Source organism: Magnolia sinica, chromosome 5 (genome assembly GCF_029962835.1).
Source record: "Magnolia sinica isolate HGM2019 chromosome 5, MsV1, whole genome shotgun sequence".
Classification (NCBI taxonomy): domain Eukaryota; kingdom Viridiplantae; phylum Streptophyta; class Magnoliopsida; order Magnoliales; family Magnoliaceae; genus Magnolia; species Magnolia sinica.
Genome location: NC_080577.1, coordinates 104,153,320 through 104,172,274, shown reverse-complemented (window position 1 = coordinate 104,172,274; position 18,955 = coordinate 104,153,320). Strand labels below are relative to the sequence as shown.

The window sequence follows — 18,955 nt, the reverse complement described above, 5'->3', positions numbered from 1 at the left end:
ATTACGCACGTACAGTATCTAGCGCTTGAAGATGTTGACTGTGGATCTACCACTCCCCTTCTCCCCGGGCGGGGATTGGGTACTAACCCTCCATCATGAGCTAGCTAGAGACGGACGGATCTGTGAGGCCCACCGTGATGAATATATAGGTTTATGTGACATTATGAACAGGTTGGATGGCAAATAAACATTACGATGGGACTTTGGAATTTTTCAACGGTAGAAATTCAATCCCCATTGCTTCCTTTGGTGTAGTCCACTTGAGCCTTCAATCTTCCTTGTTTTTTGAATTGTTACCTAAAATGATATTTCAAAATGTATGGACGGCGTGGATAAATCATATACACCGCGTTGGACCCCACAGATCCCCAAGAACGTCCGTCTCTAGTTGGGTCATGGTGGGGTCACTAGCCAGTGGCGAGTGGCCGGTGCAATGTAGGCCTCATCATAATGTATGTGTTTCATCCATGCCTTCCATCTATTTTTCTATATCATTTTATAGTATGATACAAAAATTTAAGTATATCCTAATCTCAAGTGGACCACATCATAGGAAACAGTGTTGATTGAACTTCCACCATTAAAAACTTATTAGGAGCCATAAAAGTTTTGAATCAAGCTGATCTTTCTTTATTCCGTTCATCTAGGTCTGTAAGACCTAATCAACAGATTGGATGTCAAGAAAACAGTACAGTGGGCCCCAGGAGGATTTTAATGGTGGAGATTCAATCACTACTGTTTTCTTGTGGTGTGGTCTACCTGATATTTATATCCCCTTCAATTTTTGGATCAAGATCTAAAATTATCTATAAAAATGGATGGACCGTATGGATAAAACACATACATAACAGTGGGGTCCACAGAGCATCGACCACTAGCCACTGGGCTATGGCAGGGACACTAGCCAAACAGCGTCCGGGAGTAGTACCCAAGCCGCGCCCTTCTCACCTAACTGATGAAACGACAAGAGCAGTGCCACGTCAGCCTTCGCGCCAAAATCTTCCCGCCAAAAAGCAACCCCCTTCCCTCCATACCCCAGTCGCAGAGAACCTCAAAACCCTAACCTCAGAAACAGAGCACGCCAGACTCCGCAAAACGAGAAATTCGTCGAGAAGATATCGTCTCCGCAGATCTGAAACATGGTAAGTCTTCTTCACCACGCTTTCTCTCACTTCCGTATTTCGCAGATCCCGATATCTCACGAACCGTTTTTCCTCTAATGCGCTATATTTCGCTCCGAACAGGACGATTCGGAGAACCCATCAACGCCCGGTTCGCCCACCTCAGCCGGGTTCAGCACGGACCGGCTCCCTCCAAACACGAGCCACGCCTCCGACTCCTCTTCCGACGACGAGGCTGCCGTCGATCCCGAGATTGTACGCGACGAGCCTGATGACGCTGATGATGAGGAAGAAGGAGAAGATCTCTACAATGACAATTACATGGAGTCAGATTTTCTTCCCCCTTTTTTTCGTTTTCGATGGATTGATTTTGGGGATTTTTTTGAATTTTTGGGTTTTTTTTATTTTGGCGCAGAGATTACCGTCGGATGGATGAGCATGATCAGTACGAATCGGTGGGCCTGGACGATTCGATGGAGGATGAGAGGGATATTGATCAGATCATGGAGGATCGGAGGGCAGCAGAGGTGGAGCTCGATGCAAAAGAAGGGAACATGGGACCGGTGAGTCGGAAGCTCCCTCGCCTTCTACATGATCAAGGTAATGAGATTTTAAGGGAAAAAATATGAACCGATTTTTTCTCTTTTTTTCCTTTTTAGCGAGAGATTTAGGTTTTTTCTTTTTTTCTTTTTTTACTGCTTATGATTATGCATTTAGTGTAATGTTCAACATTCTTGTTAATAAAATCAGGTGGAGCCCACATTTCGGTGACCCAGACTGACAATTGGTGGGCCCCACATGAGTTGCTGGACAGGCCCTAAAATTATCCCCATCTGGAATTGTCATCAACAAGATCGGTGTATTATGATCCCTGTTAATCATGGACTGTCGAATATATGGGCCATTGGCTAAGACCATGGTTTTTACAGTGTGCCTGTCTGTAATGGAGCTCACCAGATGAATGCTCTTGATTATTTTGAATTGATGAGTGATGCTGTGGCAAGAAAAGAACTCCTTTGGATATATTAGATGCATCTCAATGTGGACTGATTTGATTCTTTTCCAATAACTGATTGGTATTGCCCCACATCATGTAAAGATCGTTGAAGTAGATGTCAATTTCCATTATATCAAAAACAAGGTGTCAAAGAGTAATTCTTTTAACTCCAGTGATTCCAGAAATGATTAGTGGAGTTAATAGAATAGCAGTCCATTTTCGTCAAAGAGCTCTTTTTTCTACAAGAGACAATGTCCATCCAAGAGATCTCTTATAATTTCATTGTGTTCACTGGCATGGATGCTGTATGGCAACCGTCATTGTGCAATTTGATCTATATTTGCTAATGTTATCTAATTGAAATCCTGTGATTTGAGTTGAACACTATTGAAATTATTCGTGGTAACTTGAATCCTATTTGAATTTAGGTAAACTTGTTGTAGAAATTCACTCAATAACCAAAAAGTGGCAGTTCATGAAGCGGTAGGATTTTTTAGATTTTTCTCATGGATTCAAAGGGAGTTGAGATAGAATTGCACTAACAGTCTAAAGTGGGCCTTTTTCCTATTATGATTCTGGATGTCACAACTGAAATTTGATATTGGTTTGTTAGAATATTGTTGGTTGATGCATATTCTATATTTCCAGGTCTCTTAATTATTCATTTTGTATTAATTCCAAGGTAAGTTATAGATCTTGTGATTTGCTGACCATTTAATCTGGCCTTCTTAATGTTACGGCCTAATCTAAACTTGTAAATATCGATATTACCTAATCTTTCAAATTCTTTACATCAGTTCAGCTTTGAATTCATGGGGCAATTTGACTTGGTAGCATGTTGATTATTAAGCACCAGATCATTGACATCCTAGGATTTGGTTGCAGACACAGATGATGAAATTAATTACAGGCACCCAAAAAGGTCTAGAGCTGATTTCAGGCCTCCAAGAGGACCAAGAAGCTATGATGATACTGATGGCGGAACACCAAGTTCACCTGGAAGATCACAGAGAGGACATTCAAGAGACGATGTGCCAATGACTGATCAAACTGACGATGAACCTTATGAGGTTCTGAATTCTCAAATGCATAGGAAAGAAACTCATTTTCTGTATTCTGCTGCAACAAATAGTACTGCATTGCATATTCATTTGAGCCATCGAAATCTTTCTTTTAACTGGGTAGGCATGGATTTGACAGGAAGAAGACGATGATGAAGGAGAGTTTGAAATGTATCGTGTCCAAGGAACTTTGAGGGAGTGGGTTACCAGAGATGAAGTGCGCCGGTTCATTGCTAAGAAATTTAAGGAGTTCTTGCTTACGTATGTAAATCCAAAGAATGAACAAGGAGATTTCGAATATGTTCGGCTGATTAATGAGATGGTCTTAGGTAAAAACTTCTCTATGCTTAGCTGCTTTCTCTATGTGACCCACACAATCCTGCTCTCCATTAATATTATCAAGGTTCTGCTTACATCTGACTTTTCTCTGTGAGCCAAAGACCCTGTATGGTCACTCACAATCTACATCTAAACCATACTAGATGTGTATTTTTCTTGCCTTCATTTTTCTCATTTTGGGTTTATCCATGCTTACATTAATATCAATTCTGCAGCTAATAAATGTAGCTTGGAGATAGATTACAAGCAATTCATCTATATACTTCCAAATATTGCCATCTGGCTGGCTGATGCACCCCAATCGGTGCTTGAGGTCATGGAAGAGGTTGCCAAGAATGTCGTCTTTGATTTCCACAAGAACTACAAAAATATTCATCAAAAAATCTATGTGCGGATAACCAACCTACCAGTTTATGATCAGATACGCAACATAAGGTAGGAATGAGATCTTCAATTCCTCGTGATTCACATGTTTGAACTCTTTTCCTTCTTTCCAAATGACTTTATACTATGGTGCTCCTCAGGCAAATCCATCTGAACACCATGATCCGCATAGGAGGTGTTGTGACTCGACGATCTGGGGTTTTCCCTCAGTTGCAACAGGTGAAGTATGACTGCAACAAATGTGGGATGGTTCTTGGGCCATTCTTCCAGAACTCCTATTCAGAAGTCAAGGTGGGGTCTTGCCCCGAATGTCAATCGAAAGGGCCTTTCACTGTCAACATCGAGCAGGTAAGTTCAAAGCTCTTCACATACTCGTAGGAAAATTTATTTCCTTTGTTCTTTTCTAATCATTCCTCCTTTCAGACAATTTACAGGAACTACCAGAAACTCACACTTCAGGAGAGTCCAGGAATCGTCCCAGCTGGTCGACTTCCGAGATACAAAGAAGTGATACTCCTAAATGATCTAATCGATTGTGCTCGTCCTGGAGAAGAAATTGTAAATATCCCATCTCATACTTGCATTTTAATCAGACAAGATTGGGCGATTCCCCCTAATATTTTCTTGGATAATATCTATCTCAGGAGGTCACAGGCATATACACGAACAACTTTGATTTATCTTTGAATACGAAAAATGGGTTTCCTGTCTTTGCAACCGTGGTTGAAGCGAACTACGTCACAAAGAAGCAGGACCTCTTCTCCGCTTACAAGCTCACCGAGGAGGACAAGGCAGAAATTGAGAAGTTGTCCAAGGACCCAAGGATTGGAGAAAGGGTCTGTTATCCAGGAAACTCTTGTTTTCACTTCCACAATGGAGTACATTTCCTTAAGCCTTTCACCATTTAATAATTCACGACTTAATCTGCAGATTGTTAAGTCCATAGCCCCATCAATCTATGGTCATGAAGACATCAAAACTGCAATAGCTCTTGCTATGTTTGGAGGCCAGGAAAAGAATGTTAAAGGAAAGCATCGATTGAGAGGGGACATAAATGTTCTCCTCCTCGGCGATCCGGGTACAGCCAAGTCACAGTTCCTCAAGTAAGGACAACACCACTTGAAACCTAATGCATGTTCCAGTTTATTATTCATTTTTGCTAAGCCCACATGAACTTCTCCAAGTGCACCTTTATGCATGTGTGCAGAACATCCTATCCTTGCATCAGTGGGCTGCACAATGTAGATGACTGTGCCTAAGAATTGGGCTGGTCAGCTCATCAGGTGAGCTAGATGTGTATGAAATACTGAAGACCTCCATATTTAACATTCACATGCGGCCTGACTGATGACTGGATCATCCTGAGTTTTGGGCTAGGACATCTACGTGGTCGGACCACCTGATGCATGGCTTGGACGTTCTACACATGCCACGTTGGCACATTGCATGTAGAGGTGCACATGGGCTTAGAGAAACTCTAGGCAATCCTCTAAGCATGTATATTACTTTGTAGGTACGTTGAGAAGACAGGGCAAAGGGCTGTTTATACAACTGGAAAAGGAGCTTCTGCTGTTGGGCTCACAGCAGCAGTGCACAAGGACCCTGTCACAAGGGAATGGACTCTTGAAGGAGGGGCCCTTGTCCTAGCCGATAGAGGCATCTGCCTAATTGATGAGTTCGACAAAATGAATGATCAGGACAGGTGAGAAGTCTTGTATTCTCAGCTCAATCACCACTATCTTTTTCTTCAGTATCCTATTAAGAGTGAGAAATCTGTGATCAGAGTGAGTATCCATGAAGCCATGGAGCAACAGAGCATTAGCATTTCGAAGGCTGGGATTGTCACATCTCTCCAAGCACGTTGTTCTGTCATTGCTGCTGCAAATCCAGTTGGAGGAAGGTACACGAATAGAGAAACTTTGATACTCTGGCAAAGTGTGATAGATGATACACAGGCACTTAGAGATTGCCCACGAAGGATACAATTAATTCAAAATTAAACCATTCAAGTCATGGGTCCCGTTCAGATGTACCATGAACCAGAAATTTCATTTATTTTGTTATTTTATCGTCGGATTGCAAGACATTTATTGGACGCCTAAAAATGAAAAGCATCCAATTTTCCTATTTCCACAAGCATCTACAAATCAGAGGTAAGGATCATTAAACCAATCTGATGTTGGGAATTTGACTAGCGACAGAGGGTTCGACAATTTTGTCAGCTTAACTTGAGTTAATGTATGGCGGGGTGTTTTTCAACATCGAGGTCTCACGTTCGAGCCCAATTTGCCTATCGAAAAAACTAGGACAAGAAAAAAGAAAGAAAACTTAAAGTTAGTGTATTGCACATGTACAATTTCTGAGTGCCTGCATGTCAAGGGTCATATGCAGCCTGAGTATCTTATAACTCGCACATGAATATTGGTGGAATTTCTTTTAGGTGCTTGAATGCAACGTTGGTTCTATGAGTATCATATTCATGTTCACTCAGGTACGATTCTTCAAAGACTTTCTCACAAAATGTGGAGCTGACGGATCCGATTATTTCTCGTTTTGACGTCCTCTGTGTTGTCAAGGTCATTTCTCTCTTTGGCACTTTCATCTATTGTGGGGTTTTCCTAATAACTGCTCCTTATAGTTGGAAAATTAATTTCATGCAGGACATAGTCGATCCTGTCACAGATGAAATGCTTGCGAAATTTGTTGTGGATAGTCACTTTAAGTCACAACCCAAAGGAGCCAATCTGGATGACAAATCCGTTGGCAATTCTCAAGATGATTTCCCAGCCTCTGCCATGCCAGTCGATCCTGAGGTATCGAACTCTACCACTCTTGTGACTCTTGCAACTCAATGCAATCTTCCTTCTGTAATCTTTTTAAGAGAACCATTTGTCTTATCAGATACTTTCTCAAGATATGCTCAAGAAGTATATAACATATGCAAAGCTGAACATATTCCCTAAACTGCATGATGCCGATTTGGATAAACTCACACATGTTTATGCGGAGCTACGGAGAGAGTCCTCTGTAAGATTTCCTTCTACCTTTCTTTTCTTCATGGCATCAACAGGAATCCCTTTATGCTGAAATAATTGCATGAACGTTGTTTATTTTATGAGATATGAAATGATGTGCTCAATAATTGGTGCAGCATGGTCAAGGAGTTCCAATCGCAGTAAGGCACATAGAGTCGATGATACGAATGTCAGAAGCCCATGCAAGAATGCATTTAAGAAATTACGTATCTCAAGAAGATGTGGACATGGCAATTCGAGTCCTTCTGGATTCATTTATCTCAACCCAGAAGTTTGGGGTCCAAAAGGCTTTACAAAAGGTAAAATTTTGCAACTGTTCTTGGCATCATTTGCAATCTGTTTATGACTATGTTTTGAGTGCCATTTATTAAATGGTATCAACCCTGCAACCCTCCATTGGTGTACATCAAATGTTATCCGGGTGTCCAATTAGACAAGTTCTTGTATGAGCCATATCACATAAATCACTTGATCTTAGCCGAAGGGCTAAGAAAGGTGTATTTGATCATTTGACCATATGAGTCATGCTGACTGGATGCTCATAACTACCCAATCGATCAGCCATGTTTGGAGGGTCAAGTAAGTCTAAGAATGATCCAGGAAATAGAATTATGAAGTTATCCTTCCAAAAAAAAAAAAAAAACAGAACTATGAAGTTCGTCTCTTCAAGCACATTGACCACCCATCCATGAGGTAGCCTTTTAGTTAGATAGTCTGGATTTACCAACACATTTGTCAAACATTGGAGTTACTGATGCCATTTACTAATCTGACATTTTTTTAGATGTATGGTGTAACAATCATCAGAAATTCAGAAACAACTCTGAAGGTTTCGAAAGTGGAAAATCATTCTTTTTGAGAGCCCAAGTTTATATATATTTGTAACTTGTCAAGTACTCACCCAAATAATTTAAGCCTGTGATCTTGCCTCGAGAGTTCTTTCAAAAACACAAGTCATGCTCTCAACTATACAACTCTTGGGGGCCGTTTGCATGTAATGTCAACTGTGGGAGGGTACCAACAATTGTCATTTCACACAAAATGATGATTTATCAGCTAAATTATCTGGCGGTTCCCAAACCAGAGATTGTGGGTGTGATCCAAACATCCTGCAAAATTAGGGTGTTTTATTGAAACAATGGTTTCGTCTCCAAACCTGGATTTTGTTAGTTGGTCCAAATTTTGAAGTCATGCTTGCTGCTGATCACTAGTGCTGAATCGTTTTTTATCACTTAGGGAACACATGAAACTGATCCAAATGTCTTGTTGCAGAGCTTCAAGAAGTACATGACATTCAAGAAGGATTACAATGAGCTCCTCCTCCATCTTTTGCGCGGGCTTGTCAAGGATGCCTTGCACTTCGAAGAAGTCATGTCAGGTTCAACCTCAAGGCTCAACCACATCGAGGTGAAGGTGGACGAACTTCGAAACAAGGTAAGCAAGTGGAAACTTCATGTTTTATTTACTTCCATCACATGAGATCTCTTTTGATTTTGATATTTGGTTTGGTGCAGGCACAAGAGTATGAAATTTATGATCTGCAGCCATTCTTCACCAGCACCCAGTTCTCCAAAGCAAACTTTGTGCTGGATGAGGAACGGGGGCTGATTCGGCATCCCATTCCGAGGAATTTGGACTGATTCGGCATCCCCCTGCAAAGAACGTGGGCTGATTTGGTATCCCTTGCGAGATGAGGAAGATGGATTTTTCTCACAAATGGAGCATACACTAGTGATGGATTCTGTAATAGACGAAGCTTTGTGATCATGAAATTACTTAAAGAGTAATGTGCTTATTATACAAAAAGCTAGAGCTGTATGGTTCAAAAACTTGTGGGTTATTTGGATTTGGAGATGGGGACAGAAAGCAAGACAGAGAGCCTGAATCATCCATCTGTGGATGTTGTGCTTTCTACATTCTCAAGTAGAGAATTAGTTGGCTTCCAGCAGCACCTGCGCATCAGATAACTATGTTGTCTGCAGGTTTCTGTGCATGTGGGCCCACCGATTCGGTGGTCCAAGCTACCTTCCCATGGATGGAGGATGCCCTAGTAATTCTGGAGATTGGATGATTGCTTCCCTGCAGCATTTATCCTTTTACCATTGTATGGAATGGTTGCTGAATTTCCGTCCATGTGACACCTTGTATGTGATATGCATTGCTATCTAAATACCAATTACAGTGGAATCAATCATTTGGAATCAATTTTGTTTGGGAGCCTGTAATTTGAATGCAACGTGGATTTGGAAATGCACTGAAATTATGTGCTAAGGAACCTGAATTTGATTAAGCAAATCACCTTGATTACCCCAAAATAGCATATATTTGTGAATTTTAGATATTCATTGTAACAAGCCCACTTTGACTAAAATCTAAGTAATTTTCAACGTCAGGTTGGTGGGCTTGCTAAGCCCAACATGAGCCACTTTGAGTTAAAAAGCATATACTCAGCCAGCATATGATGCTTGATACGCAGGCACTCATATTGTGCAATTTCTGAATAATTACAAAGTGCTTGCGCGTCATCCATCACTTTGCCAGGTATCAAAGTTTTGTTTTTTATCATCAATAAGGAAAAAAAAAAATGGGAGCTTTGAACTATAATAAGAGGAGAGAGAGAGCTTTGAACTATAATGAGAGAGAGAGAGAGAGAGAGAGATCTTTTCCATTTCATTTCCCTCCAACGAGATGACCTGTGTTGCAATCCATACCAGGACATTCTTGGCATGTTGCAAACCATAGGACATTATTTACCCTATGTTATGTGTATTTTAAAAATTATAAAGAAAGGAAGTTTGGAAAAGCAAAAGTAACTCTATTTTTGTTGTCTTTAGTGAAAATCTGTATTGGATTGAATGGGTTATTGTGAATAAGTTCATAAATATTTTACTCATTAGATTCTTATGAATTGTGTTAAGTTACGTTCAAGCCTATATGCCTTTTAATTAGTTGTATATGTCCGTACACACCTCCTATACTTGCGTGCAATGAGAGAGGGACAATCATGTCCCGTGTTTTGATGGGCTTAGTTTTGCCCATTATTATTTTTAATCATGACAGTTGGATGTGGCTAACTTAATTAGGTCATTTCAATGGTGCGAAATGTGCCTCTTAACCCGTGATGCATCTATATAACATTATGATAGTTTTTCTCTGAATAGGTTTTTTCGCATCAAGGCTAATTATTTTTTTATAAAAGGGACTGAGGGTTATGGTTTTTTAAATTAGAGAAATCGAAATCTCTTCAATGCTCTCCTAACCTTTGTCTCATGTTTTTCCTCTTTTGGATATAAAGAATGTTGTGTTACTAGCTTGTTGGTATTGAGATTTATACAGCTTGTGCACACTGTGTACATCTATTTGTTGGGGCACTGTATCCTGAGAGAGAGGGTGCCAATGACTTTCTATGCATGTTCAATACATTAAGAGATGAGAACTATCTTAAAAATAGCGACCACATACACACCTTGACCTAGACGCTATATCGAATCATTACTAATTATGCTATTGCCGCTATCACATATCTCTGGTACAAGTGTGGAGTTCCATTAAAATATTTCATTATATTCTTAAAATTTTCATTTCAATAATTTTGAAATATTTATGCCCAGGGCTTAAAGAAATTCTAGTGAGAAATCTATCATTTCTAAAATATTTTATTGTCAACACTTTAATATGTGGAAGCAAAATTTATCCTACCTTATAACCTTTAAAGTAGCATATGCCATCGATTAACTTCGACCATCAGGAAGTATATATCTTTAAACCTAGATTTGATCATCGCTTGGAAGCACCAAACCAAACCCATCTACCGTCGAAATCAAATTACTCAAAGCTTATGTGTCAACATAACACCAACCCTCCATGACAAGGATTTTTGAAAACCACAAGTAAGCTTTATAGACTATAACCCCTCCTAAACGTGAAAATCAATTCATAGCGAATATATATATATATATATATATATATATAGAGAGAGAGAGAGAGAGAGAGAGAGATCAAAGGAGAGAGTTTGAGTTGACTCACCAGCCGAGTCAAGGCCAAGTTGGGCTGAAATCAAGCCGAGCCGTGTCGATGATCATAAGTGAGTTGTCTCATGCAGGTTTTCACACTATAATATAATATTATGTTTTCAATTCAATTTCATGGTGATAAGGGTGTTAAATTGCATTTCTCGTTTTATCATGTTAGCACATGAATTAAAAATCTATAATTACATGGCTTATTATGCCTTGCTCTTGAATTTCGATGATTTATTGTTAATTACATTTTAAATTAAAAAATCATACATTTGTCAAAGATTTGATTGTGTTTTGATGCCTAGAAAGGGTTAGAAAGTTGAATATATCATACTATGTTTTCAATTCAATTTCATGGTGATGAGAGTATTAAATTACATTTCTCGTTTTATCACGTTAGCGCGTGAATTTAAAATCTATAATTCATGACTCATTATGCCTTGTTCTTGAATTTCAATGATTTATTGTTAATTACGTTTTAAATTAAAAATCCATACATTTGTCAAAGATTTGATTGTGTTTTGATGCCTCCAAAGGGCTGGAAAGTGGAGTGCTTGTTGAGCCTCTACTCATGGCTCAGTTGTAGACTGATAAGAGTTTCAACACAGAAGTCATGGGTTCGAGTACCCATCATAGTGTGGGTAGGTGCGAGTGCGTGTAAAAAATAAAAATAAAAATTTAGTGCTTGCTTTTTTAAAAGTATTGAGAATGATGCGTATAATTCATGCATTCCACAAGTGAGAACTACAATTGATACCTTTGGGTAGGTATCCAAGTATGTGTAAGAGACTTTGTAAATATCTTCAAGTAAGGCCCAAGTGTGTGCAACGGCCGCCCCCGTGAACTTCTTTAGTTGAGCACCCAAGTGTGCTCAATAGACCGGATGCTCCATCAGTCATAGCCGATTGGGTGAGCACCTAGGTGTGTGTAAGAAACCACTATGCAAGCTGGTAGATATTCCGTCCATTGTCACCTAGGTGTGTGTAAGAAACCACTATGCAAGCCGGTAGATATTCCGTCGATTGTGGCGAGTTGAGTGAGCACCAAGGTGTATGCAAGAGACCACTATGCAGATTGACAGTATTGGTTGTGACCGGTTGGGTGAGCACCCAGGTTGGTTCAAGAGAACACTGAGATTTATTAACAATATAGGCCCAAGTGAATTAAGTTAGCTCTAAATGTTCTACTAATAATCATACGGAGAAGAAATGGGGAAGGAGAAGGTTTTATAGAGACCCTACAACAAATGCCTCAGGTCCCCATGTGGTCAAGTCAATCGAAGTGGTTGTAGGCCCACCTGTTGTAAGGTTTGGATCATTGGAAGCTGATTTTTATTGGTAATTTTTAATCAGATATTCAGAAGAGGTTTGGTTGAAATGTAACCTGCTTTCTTTTTCATGGAATGTTAACCATTTCCTACTTTCACCATCCAACTACAGCTATACGTACCACAAAGGCAAGAGTAACACAAGAAAAGCAGTAAGGTGGTGAATATTTTTAAGACAACAATAAAAAGGGCATGGAGAACACTTGGCAGAGCAAAACAACATTTGTTTGCTTGACCCGGGAACAACAAATAGGGTGTTTTGCATATTTACATGCAGCTAATTCATGGATAAAATAAATTGCTAACTTCTGCACATTGTATGTTCAAAAATCAACAAAATTTGATATTTGCAAACATTGCCAACCAAGTTAAGAGAGGAAAAAAAAAAGGTTCAAAGTTAATACCTAGTAAACCAACCCCCACAAGTCATAAAATGGGCAACATCCAAGCAATTCATGGTATTCGCCCACCACATCCTCTAGACCAAAACTCATGTCAACTAGCTCAACAGCTCCATAGTTAAATGCATATGACATTGCACAACACACACGGTGAGAGGAAGAGAGAGAGATGGGAAGGAAATTGAGTGTGATTTGGCACACTTGTTTTCAAATATGACTTTGATTTGGATTCACAACATAACACAAGTCACCACAACTAATGGAGAACATTAACATCACAAAGATAGCACAATAGGCCTCCCAAGGCTTTTTATCACATGGTCCCTATGTACTTTGCATCATGTGCAAACTACTTACAAAGAGAAGAAAAGGTTACAAGTGACTATCATTTAAAAACCATAACTAATATATATAATAGAGATTAAATGTAGACTTAAATCATCATGGGAAGAAAAATCAACCAACCCTTGTTTTTCTTAGAAAAACTAAGATGCATTGCCAAGTACCATTTTCAGCAAGTGCACACACACATACACAAGAAACAACATCAACACCCACATGAAATGACAAGGGTGGATGAAGACAACTTACTCTACCATGGATAACAGATTTGCTTAAACACACCATTCCAATTACTTTCACCTGGAACCATGGGGCATCAAACACACCATTCCATACAAGGTAGCAGGTTAATGCACAACATCATTTCTTGGCATACACACATACCACACATTGGTATTCAAAAAACATATAGGATAAATGTATAAAGCAACAACAGCAAAACCATTAACTTAAAGAAACTTCATTGATGGAGATCTGATGATAACATCTATTGCATCCTTTTGCTGAAGGACATACATCTATACCTCAACAGTGAGATTACTATATTTACAAAATACTCAAAAAGAAAGGAAAGCAGCAAAGACCATCCCAACACCAAAACCAAAAAACAGTATCCAGCATCAGCAAAACACATCAAAAAGCATTCATCCAAACCCAATCAATCCTTTTTGGGAGATTTTGAAGCTTCCTCAGACTTCCCTTTCTCAGACTTCTTAGGCAAGAGAACAGAGTTTATGTTTGGTAAAACACCACCGCTTGAAATCGTCACACCAGCTAGCAATTTCCCAAGCTCCTCATCATTTCTCACAGCCAAAAGAACATGCCTTGGAATGATGCGAGACTTCTTATTGTCTCTAGCAGCATTCCCAGCCAGCTCCAAAACCTTTAAAAGAAGGGAAAAGAACATACACATCAGATATAGATAAATATATATAGAGAGAGAGAGAATAGTGTAGTTAAGGAGTTTTTTCACTACATTTTATCAGATTTAGGGCATATCCATAACCCCAAAATCAGAGGACAGAACCAAGACCTCACAGGGGTTCTTTCTCTATACTGATTTTTGCAACATTTCAAGTCAAACCAAAACATACCCACAAATCCAAAACAGCAGAAATCATGAATTTTGGGGTTTTCGCAGCACTTTAAATATAATCAAAGCATACCCAAAAACCCAAATCATCAAAATAGTGAAAGAAGGAAAAAGGTGTTTGATTTTTCAGGATTTTTACCTCAGCTGCCAAGTACTCAAGAACAGCAGCCAAATAGACAGGAGCGCCAGTTCCAACCCGCCTCGCATATCTTCCTTGCTTCAAGAACCTAGCAATCCTTCCAACAGGAAACTGAAGGCCTGCTTTCACAGATTTCGTTACTGCCGCCTTTCGTTTTGAAGAGCCTTTCCTCCCTCCTGCTGCCTTCGTCGTCTTTCCTCCTTCCATCTCTCTCTCTCTCTCTCTCTCTCTCTCTCTCTTTTTTGAATAGAAGATTTGGGGTCTTCGGCGGAGTCTACAAAAATGAAGGGTGTATTTATAGAGGGATGTCGATCCGCGTGAGGGTGAATGCGGACGGTTGAGATCTGAGATAGCTTTGGCGATCCGTGTGTTTACGTCTCCGCCAATAGGATTCATTTATTCTTAGACACCCGGCTTCAATGCTGGAGCTATTTGATACTCAGGCAGCGTATGAGGCTCGATACTCAGGCACTCAAATATCCAAAACACTGTTACCAACTCACAGTGCTGGAAACAGGGAGTGGCTTCGGTGGATAACCGGATCCACCGAGGTGGGTGAATCCCTCGCTGTGGGGCCTACTGTGATGTATATGCCTTACATCCACGCCATCCGTCCAGTTTGACAGCTTGTTTTAGGGGCATGATCCCAAAAATGAAGCAGATATAAACATCAGGTAAACCACACCATAGGAAACAGTGTTGATTGACCATTAAAAACTCCTTGTGGGTATTCAATCACCATTGTTTCTTGTTAGTGTGGTCCACCTAAGATTTGGAACTGCTTCATGTTTTGGAAAATGCCCTAAAATGATCATTCAAAACAGATTAACTGCATAGATTTAAAGTAAATAAATTACGGTGGGCTGCATGGTCAGGGATCCACGAGGGGCCCCCTGTTGAGCAATCCCATGGGGTGAAACAGTGGGGATAGTGACGTCCACCATCAAAACCTTCGCGCGGATACCACAGTCATGTTTTTTTATTGTCTAACCTATTCGGGTCGTTTGGCATCATGGATCTGGGGAGATTTGAAAATCCCCCTGGTTGTTTGGCATCATAAGGGCCATTTTGGGAGCCTCGTTTTGGAACCTCCGGATTGGCAATCCTCCCGGTGTATTTGGCACCCTAGGTGTGAATCAACTTTAACTCAAAAATAACTACGCATGATATATTTTCAGAGGTTTAAATTTAATCACAAAATTAACTTTAATATCGCTAATTAGTGAGATATATAATTTTTGACACTATGGTTGTGATAAGCCCACTAAAATATATGCTTGACTGAAAATGATGAAATTCCACGTCTTGAATGGACTGCAAGCACAAGATTATGTCTGAGTGACTAACCAATGATTTTTAATCGTTGATTAATATGGACAATGTTTGGATGGTGCTAATCATTATCAGCGGACCATGTGCTCAATAGAATGATAGTGTACAATGATACACATGTTATACCTGCAACTATTAAAATTATTTTAGGTATAATCCAAGCTCTCACCGTGGATTGCAAACCCCTCAAAAAGGGATTAGAAACCCCCCTGTATTTGAAATCCCCAGTTGCTTCATGCTGCTAAACAACCAGGGGTATTTGAAATCCCCTCCAATCCACGATGTCAAACGACCACTAAGGGCCAGTTTGCGTAGTTGGCTTACTCTGTATTACAGTGGATGGGATTCTCTAATCCCTGATGTGACGGATGGAGTGGTGTTTGGATGGCATCCGTCTCTCGGCGTATTAAGAGAGATTGGCATGTGCGATGGGGTCGGTGGGATTTTGAAATCCCACCGAGATACGCGACTTATTGATGTAAGATGTTTTTTCTATACTGGAGCCCATAGCGAATGTATGCGACTTATCCACGCCGTCCATCCATTTTTCCAGCTAATTTGAGGCATTTAGTCGAAACTTGAAGCATATCAAAAGCTCTACTAGACCATACCATAAGAAAGAGTGAGAATAATTATTGCCACCATTGATTTCTTCCTAGAACCCACAGTGAGATTTATTTATCATCCAAACTGTTCATAAGATCTCAAAGACATGAAAGAAGGGAAAAATAAATAAATATTAGATAGATCAAAAACTTCTATACCCAAAAAAAAAAAAAAATCAACGGGAGAAGTTCAATTCATACTATTTCCTGTGGTGTGGTCCACTTGAACTTTGGGTTTGCTTCAAATTTGGGCTGAACACATAAAATTAACTAATAAAATGGATGGACGGAGTGGATAAAAGACATAAATCACGGTGGGTCCCACATAGCTATCCATATAGTGGGTGAAGTTGCAAGGAGTGACGTTGTTTCCGATATCCCACATAATCCAAACAGTTCACCGGCGGCGCATGGGATAGAAGTGTACACCATATGCAGTTGACAATCCACTGCAAGTCATAAATGATTGGATGGTCGTAATTCCATCCCATGTAATCCATTGTAATTCACGTGGCCAAACAGGCCCTAAGCTAATTGAGGATTTCAAATACATGGGTTCCAAATCTCGGGAGTTTCAAATATACTCTGAGAGCTTAGATTACATCTAAAATCCTTCCAAGAGTTACATGTGTAACATGTGTATCACTATACTATTATTCCATTGGGCACATGGCCCATTAATGATATCCCAAAGTAATTAGATTCTCAATCGCATCACTATAATTACTTTATTATGATGATCAACACCATCCAAACATTGTCCATGTAAATCAACAGTTAAAAACTGTTGTTTAGTCGTTCGGACATGATCTTGTGCTTGTCGCCCATTTGAGACTTGGAATTTCATCATTGTTGGGCAAAGTATATATTTCCGTGGGCTTATTACAACAATTGTGTCAAACATTATATATGTTCACTAATTAGAGATGTGATTAAGTAATTAAATTCAAACCCTTGTAAACATACCATTTATGACTACTTTTGGAGTAAAGTTGATCCCTAATCCGCATTGCCTAACACAATAGGAGGATTTCAAGTTCAGGGGTTGCAAATCCACTCTGCCAAACAGGCCCTAAAGGTGACAACTAGAAATGGATGAAGGAAAACAAAAATATCAATTTGATCCAAAACTTTTGTGCCCACAGTAAGTTTTCAACAACAGGTGTTCAATTCCCAATGTTTCCTATGATACGGTGTGGTCCCATTTGAGCTTTGACTATGTTTCAATTTTGAGCTTGTGCACTAAAATGAGTTAGGAAAAATGGATGCGAGGCATGGATAAATCACAAACATGATGGTGGGCCTCACATAGTTTACTTAGAATCATGGATAAGTCACTGATATGATGGTGGGCCTCGCTTAGTTTACTTGGTACACATTTCGAAATCTGCTCTCTTAATAAGGGGGATGGGATTACGTGCCATTTTAAAAAGATCATTTAAGGGCATGAACCCAATACCGTAGCATATCCAAATTTCACGTGGACCTTAGCATAGAAAACAGCGGTGATAGTGTTAAAAATTTCTTATGAGCCACAAAAGTTTTGAACTGAACTGTTATTTGCTTTGTCCCTTAATCCTGGTTTTTTTTTTTTTTTTACCTTGTCAGCAGATTCCGTGGCAAATAAACATTATGGTGGGCCTATGAAGTTTTTAACGGTAGATGTTTAATCACTATTGTTTCCTATAAAATGGTCTATACACAAGATTTGGATCTGGTTCAATTTTTAGCTTGTGCCATTAAAATAATTTAGCAAAACAAATGAATGGCATAGATTTAGAATGCATAAGTCAAAGTGAGCCACACAATAAGGGTCGCACTTTCTTAAGTGAGGCCAGGGCAACACCTAATCCACTTCCCTAATAAAGAGATTTTAATCTTACTTGGGTGTGTGCCACATGCAGCATATAAGTAATGTCTTAGTGCTGGCCTATTTATTCATCACTCTTTTTTAAAGAATCAAAGTTTTCTTGCTAGTGCATGGTAGGTTATTATTTATTCATCACTCTTAGTGCTGGCCTATCCCTTAGGAGTTTGATCCTTAGAAGGAAATGCATTTTTGTGAGTCTAGATCCTGGCATAGATACTAGCACATTCTCTCTCTCTCTCTTTTTTTTCTTTTTTTTCTTTTAGGGGCATTTATTTTGGACATCAATGGATCCCTGGCTGTAGAGCCCCCTGTGATGTACGTGCCTTACATCCATGTTGTCCATCTATTTTGACATTTCATTTTAAGCTGTGATCTCAGAAATGAAACAGATCCAAATCTCATGTAGATCACACCATAGGAAAAGGTGGTGATTGACCATTAAAAAGTTACTGTGGGCCACAAAAGTTTTGGATTAGGCTGATACTTGTGCAACCCTTTCATTCAGATCTTGATCTTGTGACCCTATTAGCAAGTTGGATGCCAAATAAATATTCCGGTGGCCGCTAAGAAGTTTTTAATGGTGGGTATCTTCATATGGTATAGTCCACTTGAGATTTGGATTTGCTTCATTTTTATTTTTTTTTATCATGCCCTTAAATGCATTATCAGATTGTATGGGTGAGTGACGTAGAATGTATGGGTGAGTGACGTGGATGTAAGGTACATACATCTCAAGGAGCCTTATAGTCAATGATCCACTGACCCTGGTGTGGATTCAGGGATTCACCCAAGCCGCGTCTACATATTGCCTATGGCCCCAACACCACAGATTGCCTAATAGCCCCAACACCATGTAGTCAGGTGATGTGGTGACTTGATGGGATTTGATT

At 39.6% G+C, this 18,955-nt stretch overlaps 2 protein-coding genes across 3 annotated transcripts; one reads left to right on the top strand and one right to left on the bottom strand.

Moving 5' to 3' along the window:
- The first annotated feature begins 986 nt into the window (after positions 1 to 986).
- LOC131246518 (DNA replication licensing factor MCM2) lies at positions 987 to 9,142 on the top strand. 2 transcript variants are annotated; one of them, XM_058246724.1, is made up of 18 exons: positions 987 to 1,142; positions 1,245 to 1,447; positions 1,537 to 1,721; positions 3,004 to 3,188; positions 3,319 to 3,508; positions 3,734 to 3,953; positions 4,043 to 4,250; positions 4,326 to 4,460; positions 4,547 to 4,738; positions 4,833 to 5,005; positions 5,416 to 5,604; positions 5,686 to 5,802; positions 6,394 to 6,478; positions 6,563 to 6,736; positions 6,849 to 6,929; positions 7,054 to 7,236; positions 8,210 to 8,371; positions 8,452 to 9,142. In XM_058246724.1, the coding sequence occupies exons 1-18, from the start codon at positions 1,140 to 1,142 to the stop codon at positions 8,575 to 8,577; spliced, it is 2,811 nt and encodes a 936-aa protein (XP_058102707.1). In that variant the 5' UTR covers positions 987 to 1,139; the 3' UTR covers positions 8,578 to 9,142. The 2 variants fall into 2 exon arrangements, with proteins under 2 accessions (XP_058102707.1, XP_058102706.1); XM_058246723.1 differs by having other exon boundaries at positions 988 to 1,142; positions 6,563 to 6,715; positions 6,804 to 6,929.
- Positions 9,143 to 13,470: 4,328 nt separating this feature from the next.
- LOC131246517 (histone H2A.1-like) lies at positions 13,471 to 14,524 on the bottom strand. Its single transcript, XM_058246722.1, has 2 exons — positions 14,259 to 14,524; positions 13,471 to 13,909 (listed from the first exon to the last, which is right to left on the bottom strand). Exons 1-2 carry the CDS (start codon positions 14,463 to 14,465, stop codon positions 13,685 to 13,687), a joined length of 432 nt encoding a protein of 143 aa, XP_058102705.1. The 5' UTR covers positions 14,466 to 14,524; the 3' UTR covers positions 13,471 to 13,684.
- Between the last annotated feature and the right edge of the window lie 4,431 nt (positions 14,525 to 18,955).